General features: G+C 46.9%; 6 protein-coding genes across 6 annotated transcripts; 3 read left to right on the forward strand and 3 right to left on the reverse strand.

Annotated features, from left to right (window-relative positions):
- Positions 1 to 420: 420 nt before the first annotated feature.
- Positions 421 to 693, forward strand: N7483_006742 (uncharacterized protein; the record flags this gene model as incomplete). Its single annotated transcript, XM_057090179.1, has 1 exon — positions 421 to 693. The coding sequence occupies one exon, from the start codon at positions 421 to 423 to the stop codon at positions 691 to 693; it is 273 nt and encodes a 90-aa protein (XP_056944920.1).
- A 2,043-nt stretch (positions 694 to 2,736) lies between these two features.
- Positions 2,737 to 4,068, forward strand: N7483_006743 (Hsp20/alpha crystallin family protein; the record flags this gene model as incomplete). Its single annotated transcript, XM_057090180.1, has 1 exon — positions 2,737 to 4,068. One exon carries the CDS (start codon positions 2,737 to 2,739, stop codon positions 4,066 to 4,068), a length of 1,332 nt encoding a protein of 443 aa, XP_056944921.1.
- A 365-nt stretch (positions 4,069 to 4,433) lies between these two features.
- On the reverse strand, positions 4,434 to 5,965 carry N7483_006744 (Zn(II)2Cys6 transcription factor domain-containing protein; the record flags this gene model as incomplete). The annotated part of the gene is made up of 3 exons (XM_057090181.1): positions 4,434 to 4,914; positions 4,979 to 5,829; positions 5,897 to 5,965. The coding sequence occupies 3 exons, from the start codon at positions 5,963 to 5,965 to the stop codon at positions 4,434 to 4,436; spliced, it is 1,401 nt and encodes a 466-aa protein (XP_056944922.1).
- A 564-nt stretch (positions 5,966 to 6,529) lies between these two features.
- N7483_006745 (RTA1 domain-containing protein) lies at positions 6,530 to 7,523 on the forward strand (the record flags this gene model as incomplete). Its single annotated transcript, XM_057090182.1, has 3 exons — positions 6,530 to 6,680; positions 6,760 to 7,002; positions 7,072 to 7,523. The coding sequence occupies 3 exons, from the start codon at positions 6,530 to 6,532 to the stop codon at positions 7,521 to 7,523; spliced, it is 846 nt and encodes a 281-aa protein (XP_056944923.1).
- Positions 7,524 to 7,802: 279 nt separating this feature from the next.
- On the reverse strand, positions 7,803 to 11,193 carry N7483_006746 (ankyrin repeat protein; the record flags this gene model as incomplete). The annotated part of the gene is made up of 2 exons (XM_057090183.1): positions 7,803 to 11,036; positions 11,092 to 11,193. 2 exons carry the CDS (start codon positions 11,191 to 11,193, stop codon positions 7,803 to 7,805), a joined length of 3,336 nt encoding a protein of 1,111 aa, XP_056944924.1.
- A 592-nt stretch (positions 11,194 to 11,785) lies between these two features.
- Positions 11,786 to 15,435, reverse strand: N7483_006747 (uncharacterized protein; the record flags this gene model as incomplete). Its single annotated transcript, XM_057090184.1, has 2 exons — positions 11,786 to 14,702; positions 14,753 to 15,435. 2 exons carry the CDS (start codon positions 15,433 to 15,435, stop codon positions 11,786 to 11,788), a joined length of 3,600 nt encoding a protein of 1,199 aa, XP_056944925.1.
- Positions 15,436 to 16,818: the final 1,383 nt, after the last annotated feature.

Genomic DNA, 16,818 nt, shown 5'->3' on the forward strand with positions numbered 1-16,818 from the left:
AATTTCTTTGCGATGCAAAGATTCCATGGAAATGGCGTTGAAGATTTGAAGGAGAAGCTATCTCAGTATGTTGAAGAAAAGCTCAACTCCAAGTCTCATAATATTCCACTTGTGAGGTATGACTCCCTTCAACGTAGTAGAAAATGACCTCCAGTGGCAGAACTCGCAAGATTGAATATTTACAAATCATCAGCATAATCCAGATCAACCGATATACTCCAGCTGTTGGGGAATATCTCAGGACCACTTTCGCCACAATGCCTCCTAACCTCCTTGAAAAAGTTGTTTAGAATGCATCCTTGGTTCAATATGTATCTGTGATACCGCGGGCGCAGAAGGACCCTGCTGGTGGGTTCAAGTTCTTAGTATCGTTATGATCTTTCATCGTTGGGACAAATAATTGATTGTATTATATGGATCATGGTTCTACTGTCTGATAAATCACCCATGTGCTCTACCAGTGACAGGGAAATCTTCTTCCGCAAATTCGAGCCATCCTCAAGTGAGCTTTCTACCGATTGCAACCTGGGTAGTCCCACCAGCACTTGGAATGCGGCATCAAGAGGGAAAGACAGACATATTCCTTGTCTGTACAAGCTCTGCGGTTGCAAAGCTCCTGAGCTCTCACTACTTCACATCGAGCGGCAAAAGATGGAAGCGCTTGGAACAGAATCCTCTTTGGATATTCCCTGACTTGCTTCATGTTTTCGGTGATTGGGAAGAGGTTTGGAATATGACAAAAAGAAACTGACCGAGTATTCCCAGCAGATTCACGATCCCTCTCGCGCAATGTCGTTGATTGAACTGACTCGCGCAATTCATGATGAAACTACAAATATCCTGTCAGTGAGAGAGCACCTACGTGCCATATGAGTGTTAATAACTCGCTTTCTGCGTCTTCAAGATGTGACAGCAACGCAGCCACTTGCAGATAGGGCTCGAGAGTATTCCGAGGATATTACTTATCAGGAAGAGACTTCTCAAGTCATTCTGAGACATCTTGAAAATATGAACAGTCTAGTTTGTTCATCTCACCCCGAACCGCGACCGAGCACTGCTAACTGTGGGATCCAGGCATTCAACATCGAGACAATGACCCAAGGAGAAGCCGTGAAAGAATTGAACGTCTTTGCTTTTATATTTCTTCCGATGACATTTGTTGCAGTATGTACTTCGACATTCACGGCGGATATCCCCTGGACAGGCTAGAGGCTAACAAACGATATTATCAGAGCATATTCGGTATGACCAGATTCTCAGTATCAGCAGCTTGGTACCCTATGTGGGCAGTACTCGCTCTTATTATTGTGATCTCAGTTCCTTTGGTCTTCCCTGTTGACAAATTATATCGATATGCATCCAGGCCACGGTGGCTGAAGAAGAAGAAAGAAAGATTGCTCCAAGAATCCCGTATGAGCCTTTCTTTTCGAATGCCAGAATTTGAGTCAGAATACAGTCACGAGTCGGATTTGGGCGCTTTCTCATCACATCAAGACCAAAACTGGGAAGAGGTTAGTCGAAGTGCAGCAGATCCCTGCCTCCAAAAATACGGCTATTTGAGAAACTTCGTACCCAAAAGCAACAATCTGTATCGATCAGAAGTCAGAGCCTACCTATCATCACATCGTCCAATAGTTCGGTCTATGCCCCACAGGCTTCATCCGACACTAGTAGCAGTGGGTATGAAGTGAACTTGGAGCTTGGAAGAGGTATGGTGAGTGATAAAATATTGACACATCAGCCTGACTCCGAGTCGAAGGTGATATCACTTGATATGTCAAGATCATTGGGCAAAACATTCAAACCACCTACACCTCCACCTCCCTGTATTCCTCCCTCCGATATTTTTGAACGCGAAGCTAAAGGTGATGCTTCGGTGCAAACCAATCTTGTTGCTGTTTTCCCTCTTTTATCCAAGATCTGATCCTCATAACCCTTAAGTCACAGCTGAAACCTTAGCCAGCATTGCAAGTTCTGGAATTACTCCAGCTGCGGAAGTATGACGAAGGGGTATCTTGTTGCTATGTCCGAGGTAGAACATCATGTTGAGATTGAGAGGGAAAGTGAGTGATTCATGTCTATAGGCGATACATAGGGGTGATTTAGAAGCGCAGCAATCTCGACGTGATGAAAATGATCAGCTCGTACGTAGACAGTAGGACCACTAATACACTATGGATGACGACGCCACTGTGGCTCATTGGCCGAGTGTGGCGCAGATCGATGAGTCAGAGCCTCGGCTTTGTCTAAACCCCGAGCTGTATTTAAGAATAGACCAATCACAGGTGGACTCGGACTTGGAAGCCCGATTTGGTCATATTGGACATATATCCGGGTTCCATGTTTCGCCTCTCCGACCTCTTTGAAGATTCCAGTCTGTTCGGATATCGTCTGTTTGGGCACGGTGAATTCCCGAAATGCTCGCATCTCCGATAGAATCAAGTTTTCAGGGTTTCATAGGGCAGAGTTGGTCAAGGCAGAATAATTGTGGAGCACGGCTAGAGCTCCGGTGGCTAATAATGGGGGTGACGAGTACATACTCCTCCTGACTATGGCTGCCTGGATCCACAAGTATATAAAAAGCTCGAACACCCCATATCAAATTCATTTAGAAATCAGATCACATCGCACTTCTTTGCCTTGGTCTTCCTTTCATCTTCCTCATCTCACCCTTACTACATCTCATCACTCCTCCAATATTCCACCCCTCTGATCTAAATACCAAATCTCATCAAGATGGCTTCCATCTACAATCTCAACCACCCCAACCAAACTTGGGATCCCTCGACCACTGGTCTTGAGGATCACCCTTTCTTTGCGCACAAAGGCCATCACCACGGCCACCGCGCACACCATGGTCCTCCTCCTCCCTACTGGGGTTTCGGAGGCCCAGGTCACCACCACCACGGACCCCCTCCTCCTTTTTGGGGATGGGAAGGTCCTTCCGAGCACGATCATCACGGCCGTGGTCGTGGCCGTCACGGTCACAAGCACCGCCGCGGCGAATGGAACCAGCCCGAGCAGGGCGAGGAATCGGAGACACCCCGCGCAGAGCAGACCGCTGAGGCAAACGCCTCCACAGAGAAGGTCGCTGAGACCGACGAGAAAGAAGTAAGCTCATCCTCCGAGTCTGAGTCCGACAGCGACCGCTGCTGCCGCAAAGACAAGCACAAGCACAAGGGCGGCAAGGGCCGTCACGGCATGGCTCACGGATTCGGCGGCAAAGGTGGACGAGGATGCAAGGGTAAGGGTCCCCACGGAAAGGGACACAAGGGCATGCATGGCTTTGGCGGACCTTTCGGTGGTTGTGGTCATCATCATGGTCCTCACGGAGGTCCTGGTGCTTTTGGATTCCCTGGCCCTCACCCTCACCCACCCCACCCCTTCCACGCTCACCACGCTCACCACGCCCACCACGCCCACCACCACGCTCACCCCATGTTCGGCTTTGGAGGTCCTTTCCGTGGAAAGGGTCATCACAAGGGCGGTCGTCATGGCCATGGTAAGCGTCGCGGTGGTCCCGATAAGGCATTCATGCGCCAACTCGCAGAGTACTTTGGATTCCCCTTCGGCACCTCCAATCAAGTCGACTTCGTTCCCAGTGCCGATGTCTTCGATACACCTGCCTCCTACATTCTGCAGATATCTCTACCCGGTGCGAAGAAGAGTGATCTGAACGTCGACTACGATGCCGAGGAGTCTGTACTGCGTCTTACTGGAATCGTTCACCGACCCGGTATGAACGAGGATTTGCACCAAGCTCTTGTTATGGAAGAGCGAGCCCGTGAAGTTGGTGTTTTTGAGCGGGAGATCCGTTTGGGAACACGAGAGACTCCGGCATCTGTTTTAGTCGATGGTATTGTTGCCACACTTGAAGATGGCATTTTGACTGTTACCGTTCCGAAGATTGAGGAACCTAAGGCGAAGCAGAAGGTTCTTGTTGAAGATGGGGAAGCTTTCAATGAGAAGGATGCTATGGTCGTGGAACGCAGTCGGACTTTGACTCCTGAGTCTGAAAGCGAGTCGGAGGAAGAAGCGAAAGAGTATGTCAAGATTCCTGTGCAGTAAAGGACAGGATAGATAATATGGTTTCCTAAGTTTGTGTTTTCAGTGATGAATATGTGATTTCTGAATTTGTGAATTAATAGTTGTGATTTTTGCGATTGAACAAGATTGAATAATAAATCTCCATTCGGGTCTAACTCGGGTGGTATACATCAACATGTCTATCTTCTCCAAGTCTAACTGTATTGTAGAATGAATGAGTAAACGCTAGTATAAAGACGTTGCAAAGGTATGAGCATATACTAGGAATACTAGTAATCATAAGGAACTTCAGAAAAGGAATATAAAGGACTGGACTCACAGTACAATTAAGAAACAAAGAACCGTCCACTTTTAGTAATCTATAATATAACAAACTTGAAAGGGTATCATCGCCGCTCATAAACCCACTGCCTCGGCCAAACCAACCACTCCTGAAATTCAGGCCGAATATACTTCTCAATATCTTCTAATAACTGCGACGCCATACCTCTCATATACCAAATATCATCAACGAGTTGTACAAGCACACAGTAGTGAGCCAGGATAACCAGAGCAGCGGGTTCATGCGCTTCAAGTTCATGATGGAACTCTTTGCTTAACGTATGTGCGAACAAAAAGATCGTTCCTCTCTCAATATTTAGCCCGGCAAGCTCCATCGAGCGACAAGCACGTTCGAAAGACTCGAGAGCAACTTTGTAATGGCTTCGAAGATCCGAAGAATCGTTCGTAGGTTGGGGGTTCACCGCGCTCCCATGGCTAGATTGTGTTTCCATCCGTGGAAAAACATAGCTGTCAATGAAATGATGTAGGTTGGAGGCTTGAACCCAGGTATCGGGTGGAAGCAAGGATTGTGAGACTTGAGCGGGACTGAAAGGACAAAATATTAATCCAGGATCCAATCTACCACTCTCCTGCGAATCGATAATCTTACCTGGGAATGATTTCAGGATCCACCAGCCAAATAGAATTAACCATAGGTGCAAGCTGGGTCTTCCGAATAGAATGCAAGAATGGCTCCATAAGAGCCTGCAATCCATTGAGATTCGCGAACATATCCACAACATTGGAAATCGGAGCTGGCAATTTAGAAACACCCAGTCTAGTAGGCGTCGCTAACAAAATCACATTGATCATTGACGCAAAACAAAACACAGGCTGCCAGTTCCTGTTATTTAGAGGTACTGCGATGAGTTCTCGGAACTCCGCCAATCCACTATTAATATGAAATGCAGAGGCCTTGATATATCGCTCCTTTTCTTGTTGACTTGGAACCAGGGACGAGCGATGTAAAGCGGCAAGGGCGAGAAGACCGTGCATGACGTATCTACTCGAGTACCCCTCCATCGGCATGATAACACGCCAAACATGCCGCACATCTTCACGAGCCACGATTGTACTGCTTGTAGATGTACACCAGTGATGCATTAATTCCAAATCCAGTGCCCAGTCCTCTTGATCACGGATAGGGGGACCTTGTATGTCACTCGGGAAGATGCCGAACAAAGTTGGCTTTTGTTCGGGCTCAGACACGACTCCATCATGATGCAGGTGAGAATTAGCACTAATTGTCCCCACATTGCTGACAGGATCCATATGGGGATGACCCTGCGGCTGTGATGGGATCTGGGGTTGAGTTGGGGGCTGGGGCACCGGGGATGCGGTAGAGACGGGAGTCACGGAGACAGTCTCATAATCAGAACCTTGTTGCGGCTCATTTGGAGCCATGTATTCACAGTGGATCGCATGCTTAACGCAATTGGTGCATGGATAACGTTCATCGCACTACTGATATTATGAGAGACGTGTTCGGATAGACCGGGTAGTCCAAGGACTCGGGGGTTATAAAAACCTTTAAACGACGCGCTTTGCATTGGGGACAGCCATTGCGGCTTTTGCGATGAGTTCTCCGAGGTCCCATACTCTATCAATCACGACTTGTTTGAGTCCCGTCCTGCGTACTCTATGCCCGATACTTGAGTCTGGAGCTGCAAAGGGGTAGATCTGAGAAGAAGTCAGATTCGAATACGGATACCGTTGCGGATACGGATACGCGTATACGCATTGGACTCGGTTCCACTATATGACCCACATTGTTCTATATCGAACCGTTGACAGGCATTGAAAAGTCTAAAGCGAGGATTTCGGACCTTTTAACGGGGAATTACACTGCCTGTCTCACTGGGCCCACAGACATTAAAAATGTGCACCAATGTTAGTGCTCAGATACTCAAATGAACCACTCTATAACCTCAACGCGAGAATATCGCATAGGCTGCCGCGTGGGCCAAGTGGATCCGACAAATAAACATCTTGGCAGGGTAGCGAGTGTGGCTCAGGTTGTAGTAAGAATTGATAATCTGAAATGAACTTGAACAGGGATTGACTGCATTTTCTAGTCTTGATATAAGTACCCGTTCATCCCCCTTTTGGAGATGGGTACTATGCATTCTGCTACACAACCCACTAGCACTGACAAGACATCATGAATCGCGAGAATCTTTACGGATATAATCCGTCCATTGCGGCGGCTGTGATCTTCATCCTCCTCTTCACAGCAACAACAGTGTACCATATTTGGCAATTAACGAAATCACGATGCCGTTACTTCATTCCTTTTGTGATTGGTGGAATCTGTATGTATTCAAGTTGATTCTATCCATGCAGCTTTGAGGTTTGCTCTTTTATATTGGAAAATGCTAATATAACATCCAGTTCAAATTATTGGATACATCTGTCGCGCTGATGCCAACAACAATCTGAGCTCCGTCACTATCTACGCTATACAATCCGTCTTGATTCTTCTCGCTCCACCTATGTATGCCGCATCAGTATACATGGTTCTCGGAAGACTAGTGCACTACCTCAATGCTGAAAGTCTGTGCATCGTCCGTGTGAAATGGATGACGAAGATCTTCGTCTCTGGAGATGTCTTCGTCTTCCTTCTCCAAGCAGGCGGTAAGTTCAGAACTCAATGACAATATACTCATAACATTTGAATTGAACTAAACTAATGCCTTATCCTAGGTGGCGGTCTCATGGCTAGTCATAAAACAAGCACCCGTAACACAGGCTCCAACGTCGTGATGTTTGGTCTAGTTGTTCAACTTCTCTTCTTCGGTTTCTTCGTCGTCACAGCTGCGATATTCCATTTCCGTATCTCCAAATACCCCACAACAAAAGCCGCGTCGGATATCCAGAGGACAACCGGACAGGGCTGGAAGCAGCGTAACTGGAAGACAGTGCTCCTGGCGCTGTATGCTGTTTGCACGCTGATTCTCATTCGATGCATCTACCGCCTTATCGAGTATAAGTATGGATATTCTGGATATCTCATGACACATGAGGCTTTCACTTATATCTTTGATGCACTGCTCATGTTCGTCGCTATGGTGATTATGAATGTGTACCATCCGGCTGTTATTCTTGGAGATGGGAAGAGCTATATGATGCATGGTTCAGAGGGAATGCGTCTTTAGACGTATGAGATGAGGCTATGAGCAGCATTGCAGTGTTGGAGAATATCCATTGGGTTTCATTTGACACATCAGGAGTTCAAATTGGTCGGCGTTTCTACATTTAGATAGTCTTGTTTTCCCATACATAATATGTTCAAAATAGTATGACTAAAATTGAGCTGTATACAGATGATCACCAACTTTTGGTGTAGATGCAAAATGTAGATCTGAATAGGTAGATGATCGAACACAGACATGCTAAGGGAAAAAAGGAACAAATATTGGTCATGTCTCATATCATCATGAAGTGGATCTATAATCCACGCTGCGTCGTAGGTCATAACTCTTTCTTGAAATGCCATTCGTCAATCCATTAACATGAAGGCCTTCTGGTCTTTTGGAGACAGTAGTACCCCGGGTAGAAACAGGCAACAGACTAGGTCCATAATCCAGATCAGCACTTCTGCGTGACCTTGCCAGACTGAGGATCTTCTCAATTTCCAATGTTTGCAGGTTAACATCAGTGCGTTCAAATGGATCTGGCTCTCGGTCTCGGCGGGAGATGAGGCGCTTTCCATAGCGGAAGAAATCACCGATATCATCCACCGAAAGGGCAATTAGAATGAGGGGAATTGAAATCGCAAACCCAACACCAAATGTATACTTTGCAACGTATGCAAGCGTCAAGTGTCCGAACTCTTCCATGTTGATCGTGAAAATAGATGAGATGAAAGATAACGGCAAGAAGATGATGGTAACGATAGTGAACACCATGATGGTCTTGCTTTGACGAGATGTCCCAGCTGCTTGATCGCGGGCGAAGCGAGCTTCAAAGGCGTTGGCATGTTTTTGTTTGAGATCCAGGAGGTCAGTGATGGAGTGGTAGATTCGTTCAGCTTGTTTGTCCATGCGGTCAAGATCCTTGAGGTGCATATCAATCATGCGCTGTTGATCCTTGAAGCGCTTTTTGACCTCATACTGGGAACGGTGTTGACCCTGATAAATCTCCCAAATGACTTCCTGAAAGTCAATGAGGACGTGTTTTTGATGCTCCAGAACAGTTCGAATCATGTTCAGTTCATCGCGGATGTCTTTTGTCTCGGCTAGGAGATCCGTCTCCTCGCCAATATCCAGCAGGTCATCGACGAAAAGTGGTGAGCCATCGGCATGGCAAAAGTCATCGTCGTATTCAGAATCTTCCTCTGGCACACCATCACGTCCTGATACTGAAAGACTCCTGCTACGAGCGAATTTGCTCAACTTGCGATGACTCTTCAACCAGCTTGACGCCTGTGCAGAAGCATGATTAAAGCGCTGGAAAAGAAGCGTCTCCCGATCAGTAGCTATTCCAATAGACGACTCAAACATATCCAAGAATTGATACTGGTCATCGCCTAGTCGATGTCGATCGAAAACGCCCGAGCATCGATTAGTAATTATAATTGCTAGATCATACACTGACTTCACAGGATCGCGAGTCTTGGAATTAATGTCCTCGATAATCCCATCTAGGACGTTGAGCGGATCATTTTTTGGCTGGTCCCATCGCTGGGGAAAGCTAGTGACAATCAGGTTTGTGCCCAAGATCCACACCCACAATTGGTCAACCATGAAGATCTTCGGATCAGTGACTAGCCCTTCGCGCCCGGGTCCTTTCGTTTGATATCGGTAGACGACCTGGTCTTGATCACGGCTCTGAGTATCAATGTTGGGGTAGAAGAACTGGTCCAAAGTTCGGCGAACATGAAGCGACGTCGTTGATGATGAGATATGCGCCTCGATCAGCATCTCATCCCGAGTTCGGATACGCTTCACGGCCTGGGGGTCAATCCGCCATCTTTCGGCACGCTGAATCGCATCCTGCATTTTCTGTCTGCGCTCTGTCGTCTCAAAGTGAAGGTAAGGCATGAAGACACAGACATTGGAAGCAGAGCTTAAAGAATGAGAATCTTTGCATAGACTTCCAGACATGGACGTTAGGGATGGTCGCCCCTTATCCATGGAGCCCCATGGTGCTTTCGATTTGGATTCTGTTTTGGGAGTCCCAGGATTACTCCCCGATTTGCCACGCTTCTGGTTGATTTTGTTTTTCTTCCCGGCCATGCTTACATAGGATTCATCAAGCGAATCCCCTCGATCTCCTTTGGCGCCAGCTCCTTTCTGTTTGCGATATACAGAGCTGTTGTCTGTAATAACGGACTGGCCATCCGTAGGCGGATCTTCTGTCTTCTCTTCTTCTCGCCTTCTCATTGTTCGAGGTGTATTCTGGCATAAAGGACGCATGAAATGCGAGTGAATCTTCTGGCCACGGTGCTGATAGTTGAAGGATTTCTCCAACCCCTTAAACCCATCCACATCATGAGCTCCCTCTTCAATGAATGACTTGGTCAACAGCGCCTCCACCCAAGCCATGTTATTCGCCGGCAAATGAATCCAGCGGAAATCCGTCCCTCGACTGTCAGCGGGAACTGTCGTAACAGCCTGCTTGCGAGGATTCTCCGGATCCCTACCATAAAGCAGATTATAAACTGACATGCGCTTCACGCGGTTCTCATTATGGAAATTTCCAAAGTCCACAATTGTACTGTCAAAAGCCGCAGATGCGAGTCTGACATCCTCTGAGAGCGACTCCACGTTATTAAACGGCGCTAACAAAAGCACAATATCTCTCCTTTTGAATTGGGCCGCTCGCAAGAACGGCGTGCTTCCAAAATTATCTCGCACCCGTCGCTTCAGGTCCGCCCTCTCAAGCAGACATTCCACCACCTCCCGATGACCACCCTGCGCAGCCAGGTGCAGCGGCGTCACTCCATTCAGCAATTGGCTATTGATATGCGCGTCCGCGCGCAAGAGGATTCGCACAATCGCCTCGCACCCCTTATCACACGCATTGTGCAATGGCGTCCATCCACCGTCACTACAGGCATTAACAGCGGCCTCGTGCTGAAGTAACAGCTGGATGATATCCGCGCGATCATGCGCCGTAGCAACATGCAACGCAGTCTTCCCTCTCAGCTCCACTGCATCAATCTCCGCCTTAGGCCTGCCATCCACGGGTGTGAGCAGTAGCTCCGCTAATCGCGAATTTCCCGTCGCACAAGCCCAATGCAGCGCTGTTCGACCGAGTTCATCCTGAGCTTCGAGGACATTTACTCTGCAATCTGCGCGCAGCAATAATCGCACAATACCCTCATCCCAACCCCAACGACATTCCTTATCCGCAGCCAGATTATGCAATGCCGTTCTACGGCGCAAATCCCGCCCATTGACATCCGCGCCACGCAGAATCAGCAACTGAAGTACATCTGCATGATTCTTCCAGGCAGCCGTCATGAGCGCCGTCCGACCTTCTTTATCACAGCTATCCGGAGACGCACCAGCGTCCAGCAGTAAGCGGACGATCTGGTAATGGTTGCGCTCGACAGCGCGGAGGAGCGGTGAAGGGCGATTGCTTGCGACATCTGTTTTTGCGCCAAGGCCGAGGAGGTATTCCGTTGCGTTGATGCGATTTCGTTTCGGCGCTGCGCATGAGCGCTGTGCGGAGGAAATTGTCTGACAATTGGCCATATTCGCGGGCGAGAGCCATTACGCTCTGTAATGCTGGGATATCATCGTTTTCGGTGGCGCGGAGGAGCCGTGGTTCCAGGCGTTCGTGGCCATCGCTCGTCATGCTTGAGCGGGATGGAGGCATGTTTTGCCTGGTTTAGCCGCGGAGGTGAACCCAGTTATATTATAATTAATGGGATTTGGTTGCATTGGTCGAGTATTTTATACGTTAAGCCATTTTTGGGGGGTGATATTGGTATCACCCGAGTAGTATTTTTTCTTCTGCTTTCTGGAGACTATGGAACTTTGACTACTCCAGGATCTGGACTCGAGAAATAAGTACAAGGGGTCCATCTCATGGAAAAGGTTATTTGGTGACCGCCTTTGATACGAGATACACCGCTTACCATAATCAGCTACTAAAATGTGTCTTCTCCTCAACGATGAGCACTGAACTTTTCTTTAATTATCTCAGTAATGTGATGGTATAATATGAAGAAATCTCACTATCAGGTCCCAAGTGAGAAATCTTGTTAGAGTCACTTGTTACATTGGAAGAAATCAAATATGGAAATAATGAATACTTCTGGCAGAAAATTGTACAATTTGGCCCCCACTTTATAATCCATGGGACGCTAAACATGGGATTCCACTATACCAGATTAGGAAATTTGAATACAATCAGCCCTGGAAACATCTATGTATAGTCATCTGATCTAAGATGGCCCCATAGCCATTCAAGCTGCAGACTCGCTATGGCTATCTTTGGTCGTATCTCGCCGTTTCAACTTTGACAAGCTAAACAACGTGTTCCGGAGAGATCTCCTAAAGACTCGCGGGCGAGAGGTCGAAGTTTCATCTCCATCACCCGTGGCCGAGTGTTTTTTCCGATATGTGCTGAAGTTATCCACGATCCAGGCAAAGTTCACGGGTAGACGACGGGCGTTTATTGAAGTTGGAGCTTTGATAGCTGACCACAGAATAAAGACAGTGACTGACAGAGCGACGATTGCTGTGATCACAACTTCGAGAATAGCAGCTCGACCTGGAGCACCACTCATACTGAACAAACTCACAGCGAGTCCCACGGGTAGGAAGAAGACTGTGGCATATGTAAAACGAGTAACATCTCGGGATTGACTGAGCGATTTTTCATTGTTGACCAAGGCAATAAGAAAGTCAATACGAGACAATAAAAGGTTGATCTCGCGGTCGTGCTTTGCCAACTCATTGTCATGGGTTTGAATGATCTTTCGATATTTCTGCTCATCGCTACGAGTCCAGCGTGGTCTTTCTCTCCCCTGAGAGCTCTCGCGTCCTTTCCAATCCTCAATCAGATCCTTGATACCCGTGATACTATCTTTCAAGACGCGAAGTACCTGAAATGTTTCATCGAGGAGCTCTTGCTTTTTGTCCTTGAAGCTTACGCTTGAGTACAGCTCCTCGCTCATATCAGATGAACTTGACCTCGGATCTTGTTCAAGCCTTTTGAGGATGTCGATAGCGCTTCGGTGTATGTTCTCCAAAACATTGTTGAATAGGATGAGCTCAAGCACCTTTCTTTGAGGGAAATGTGGATTATTATGACGCCATTTTGCCCGGAACAAATCACTGCTGACGGTCGACGTCTCGAGAACATGACATGTCCAGTACCGATCACACCAGTCGCCCACCATCATGAAGCTAAAAACATCGTCCACAATGTAACAGCCGTGTCCAAGTGTTCGGCATAGCTTTGCAGCCAGCTGTCGGCTGCATTTTTGGTCTGCTGGAACATCTGAACCTCCAGCGGATCGTTGCTCTTGTAGTTTTTTCCACTCATCTCCATCTTTTTCAACGGCTCTAAAGAAGCGACAATGAAGCTCAGTTGTCCAAGTGTTGAATCCTATTACCACATCATCATGGAAGAAGCTTGATTTGGTATTCCCATGTCTTTGGAAGAATGATGCGAGGTTTGATCTGTCACACTCTGGCGTTGCAACATAGCATGCTATTGCCATACTCCACTTTGGGCACTTGATATTGATCAATCGCTTTTTGCTTTCATCAAGTCTTCTTTTGGCCAATAGGCGATCCCTGGATACTTTGACGACGGTGCACTTTTGCTGGGCCGTGAGTTTTCTCTTTCGGCTTTTGCGGATGTCCAGCATAATCGCGGAATGTCGCCCTTCCATCAATTCCATGTCATCCCAATCCATCTCGTACTCAAGGCCAAGCCTATGCGATGCTGCTATTATGGTCCCATTTATCTCGTTCGGTTCTTGTGGAGGAGTGAATCCCAGGAAATCTGGATCCTTGAAAAGCCACTCTTCTGCGACATCCACTATTTTGTTCACATCCACGAATACTCCATACGGAATTTGCCTTTTCAGCGTCATTGGTGTGATTGCTGGCTTTGTGAAATTTTGATTCGAATAGCTCTGCTCATTCTGGGGTCTTGGGTCACGAGGCACGCTTTGCTCGGATGCTAACGGATTTTCAGGAGACACATCTTCGGCGGGATCAAGTTGTTGTATTTTCTTAGGGCATTGACACCGCAATAGAATATATGGGATTTCAAAGCCCACGTGGAAATAAAAGTCTCGGTCGATTTCGTCTTCAAAAAGCATTGCTTGCTTATCATCATTGAGTTGACCGGGGAACAAGCCGTTCTCTGAAGATGAGGATAGTAGGAGCTTCCTTGCATACTGTTCCATTTTGTCTGGTGAATATGTGCTCTCTAGCTGATGATCTTCGCGAGACATCAACATAGCCAATCCGTATCGAAGAGGGTCCTTCCAATAAGGCTCTTCACAAAGACTGTCATCATGCTTCGTTTGAATATTCATCAATTCTCTTAGTGGCTCATCGTGAGATTTGAAAAAGTCCCAACCCATTCCGTAACACAGCACCGTATCTCGTGAGTGTAACAAAAATCGTGTCTCGCTTGCACTCCGAGTGACACTTAGCATGCGTCTGTTGAAGATCTCATTTTTGATTGTAAACCGCTTTAAATTTTCCTTTCGCAAATCCTCAGAGTTGAAGAAAATGGCTTCCTCGTCCTCATCTGCATGACTTCTTAATCTCTCTGCTTTCAATGTGGAAATTCGGTCCTTCAACTTCAGAAACTGCTGGCGCTCATCTGGATGAATGAAACTATTCGGGATTTGGGGACCCATTTCGTTCATGAGATCTTCAACTCCTCTCAAGGCTTTCCAGATCCAAATATGATCGCCCAGGCGATATGAAGGTATATCTGAGCCCTCGACATGCTCCCAAGTAGGTGTTCGTATGTTCTTCGTCGCCTTAATTCTTGAGAACCATCCCTCACAGAGTATTGCCAGCTTTTGGTAAATAGATTCTTTACCCGCAAAGTCTTCGGTTACTCTTAAGAACTCTGTCACCTTGATGATGTGATAAGGCATGTTGGTGGGACAGTTCTTTGGGACACTTGTCTCACTGTATGAGTCTATCATTTTGCCACTGATCCAGAGATTAGTGGAGCAGGCTGCGTCAAGGTCAAGATTGAAGATCCAGTCAAGGTGACCCTTACAGGTCTCACGAATCCTTTTGCGTAGGCGATTCACGGCTTGATTGTCGACCAACCAAGGACTTTTCTGGGAATCGGAAGGGTCAAGACTCTTGTACATCTCTAACATGAACATGAAAGCAAAGCTAATACTGTCAGGAGCAAAATCTCATTTCTTCACATTCAGATGACTTACTAGCTCCCTGATACGCTGACCCTATGGTCTCCAAAATCTCCACAAGTCAGTGCGGTTGGAATTGATGGGGGTGAATAGCCGATTCCAGTTGTCTTCAAAGTCTTCGGAACTTCTGACAAATTTGAATAAAGAGGAATGCTGCAGACGGAAAGAATATGCTCCAGGTTCCGATGGCAATGCCAATTGACCTTGGCTTCAATATCATCCGCAAATGGGCCAGCTTTGCTTTCCTTTCCAAATTGGAAGGGGGATCGTCGATTAGGTAGAGACGGGGCTTCTAGTAATTTCAATGCCAGGTGAGATGGAACCATCTGCAATTTTAAAGTCAACGTATATTCGACATGAGCTTTTTGTCCTTCAAATTTGTGCGCAAACGGTATAGACCACAAAGAGTCTCCTGGCTCAGGGACTTCTTCAGCGCGTCTGGATTGGCGATTTTTAGGAAAGTCTGGAATTATGTGAGCCTTCTCATCTTTGAACATTTCTACCAGCACGCCAATCTCGCTTTTTTCTGTATAGTTCCCCATCAGAAGTATGCGATGCCCATTTTTCGCAGTATTTGATTGGTACTCTTTTATCTCTTTGTTGTCCGAAGGCATGATATAGTCCAAATCTTGCATGAACAATCTCAAGTTCAGATTCAAATTGATTTCCTCTGGGCCGGATGCTCTATCGACACGCATCTGTTGTACAATAAGGCCATCTTGACACCACAAACGCGTTGTGACTAGGAATCCCTCTTTTGTTCCATAACGAATGATTGGCCAGCGGTTTTCGACGAATTTGACATTTGACTGCAGTGGATGTATTCCATCACCCAGCCGTAGCCCAAATCCAGAGTCCGCATTTTCGGCATATCTGAGAAATTGTCCTGATCGGAATGTAACAAACCATGCTTTTTCACCGGTGTATTCAAGACAGACAATTTTCGATCGGAAGGCATCACATGAGGTACGAGCGTCCAAGCCTGGATTGTTTGAGTTCTTATGTTCCAGATTCTGGACTGGGCAGCAAATGCGTAACAGGGAGCCATACGTTCCCACACTTGCTGTTAGGCCTTGGTCTCCAAATGAAATGTAAGGCGCAGGAGCAGATTCTGTCGATTTTATTTAGCCATTTACTGTCGCAAAGGTATCAGTCGATAGAGCCTCACGCTTTGCCCAGATCTCATCGGGCGGTGTTATCGTGATCTCTGGGATCTCTGGGGGGCTTTGGTAGCGGAACAAAACTCATTTCGTCTGATCGGATCTCTCAAGCTGTGCACAGCCCGTGAGATTCCTTGGGCGCAACTCTCAAGGCGGAGTGGTGCTCTGTGCAATGGACCAGTGCCATTCAGCAAGTCTGATAAAACTGGAATGAAACTCGAAGTGTTTGACTCGGTCAAGTAATGCTTGAAGAGTCAGCAGCTCAGCCTCCAGGGCTCGTATTCACACGCGCCACTAAGTACCTAGGTACATAGTTCCCTGCCACCTGGGCAGTGCACATTGTAAACAAATTTCCCCACAATACAGCCCGTTTCGTGAGAAACCCCTAATCCTAATCCGCATAAGCTTAACGCGAACCCTGGAACGAGTCCGAACGACTAGGCACATGAACCGCGCTACTAATTTAGATTGACTAAGTGAAAAAGACAATACAGAAAGAGCACCATATTCCGAATACTGATTTCTTTGATCGTCTAGGATATAGGGGTTCATTCTTCAATCGGCATCACGTTCAAACATAAGCTTTCCAGTATGAACTTTCGTCGGTAACGACAATGCCTCAAGAGAGTTCAAAGCCAACTGAACTAGCTCCAAATCTCCTCCTGGAATACCCATCAGTCCAGCAAGAACTGGCATTTTTTCTATTTTCCGAATTATCTTCGATAAGTACGAGATTCCACCGACTAATTAAACCATCCCATAGTAGACAATCTATAACCATCTTATTCATCCACGCGGACATAGATTGGAACCACTCACTTGGAACAGCCAGTTCAGGAACTCCCACTGCCGGACTCAGCGTTACTGCACGCAGACCAGTAGATGGTGAGTCCGGGATATCAGGGTATACATCACGATATT

This window comes from Penicillium malachiteum (genome assembly GCF_028827825.1).
Source record: "Penicillium malachiteum strain IBT 17515 chromosome Unknown utg000003l:1.0-4950554.0:1.0-4952489.0, whole genome shotgun sequence".
Lineage (NCBI taxonomy): Eukaryota > Fungi > Ascomycota > Eurotiomycetes > Eurotiales > Aspergillaceae > Penicillium > Penicillium malachiteum.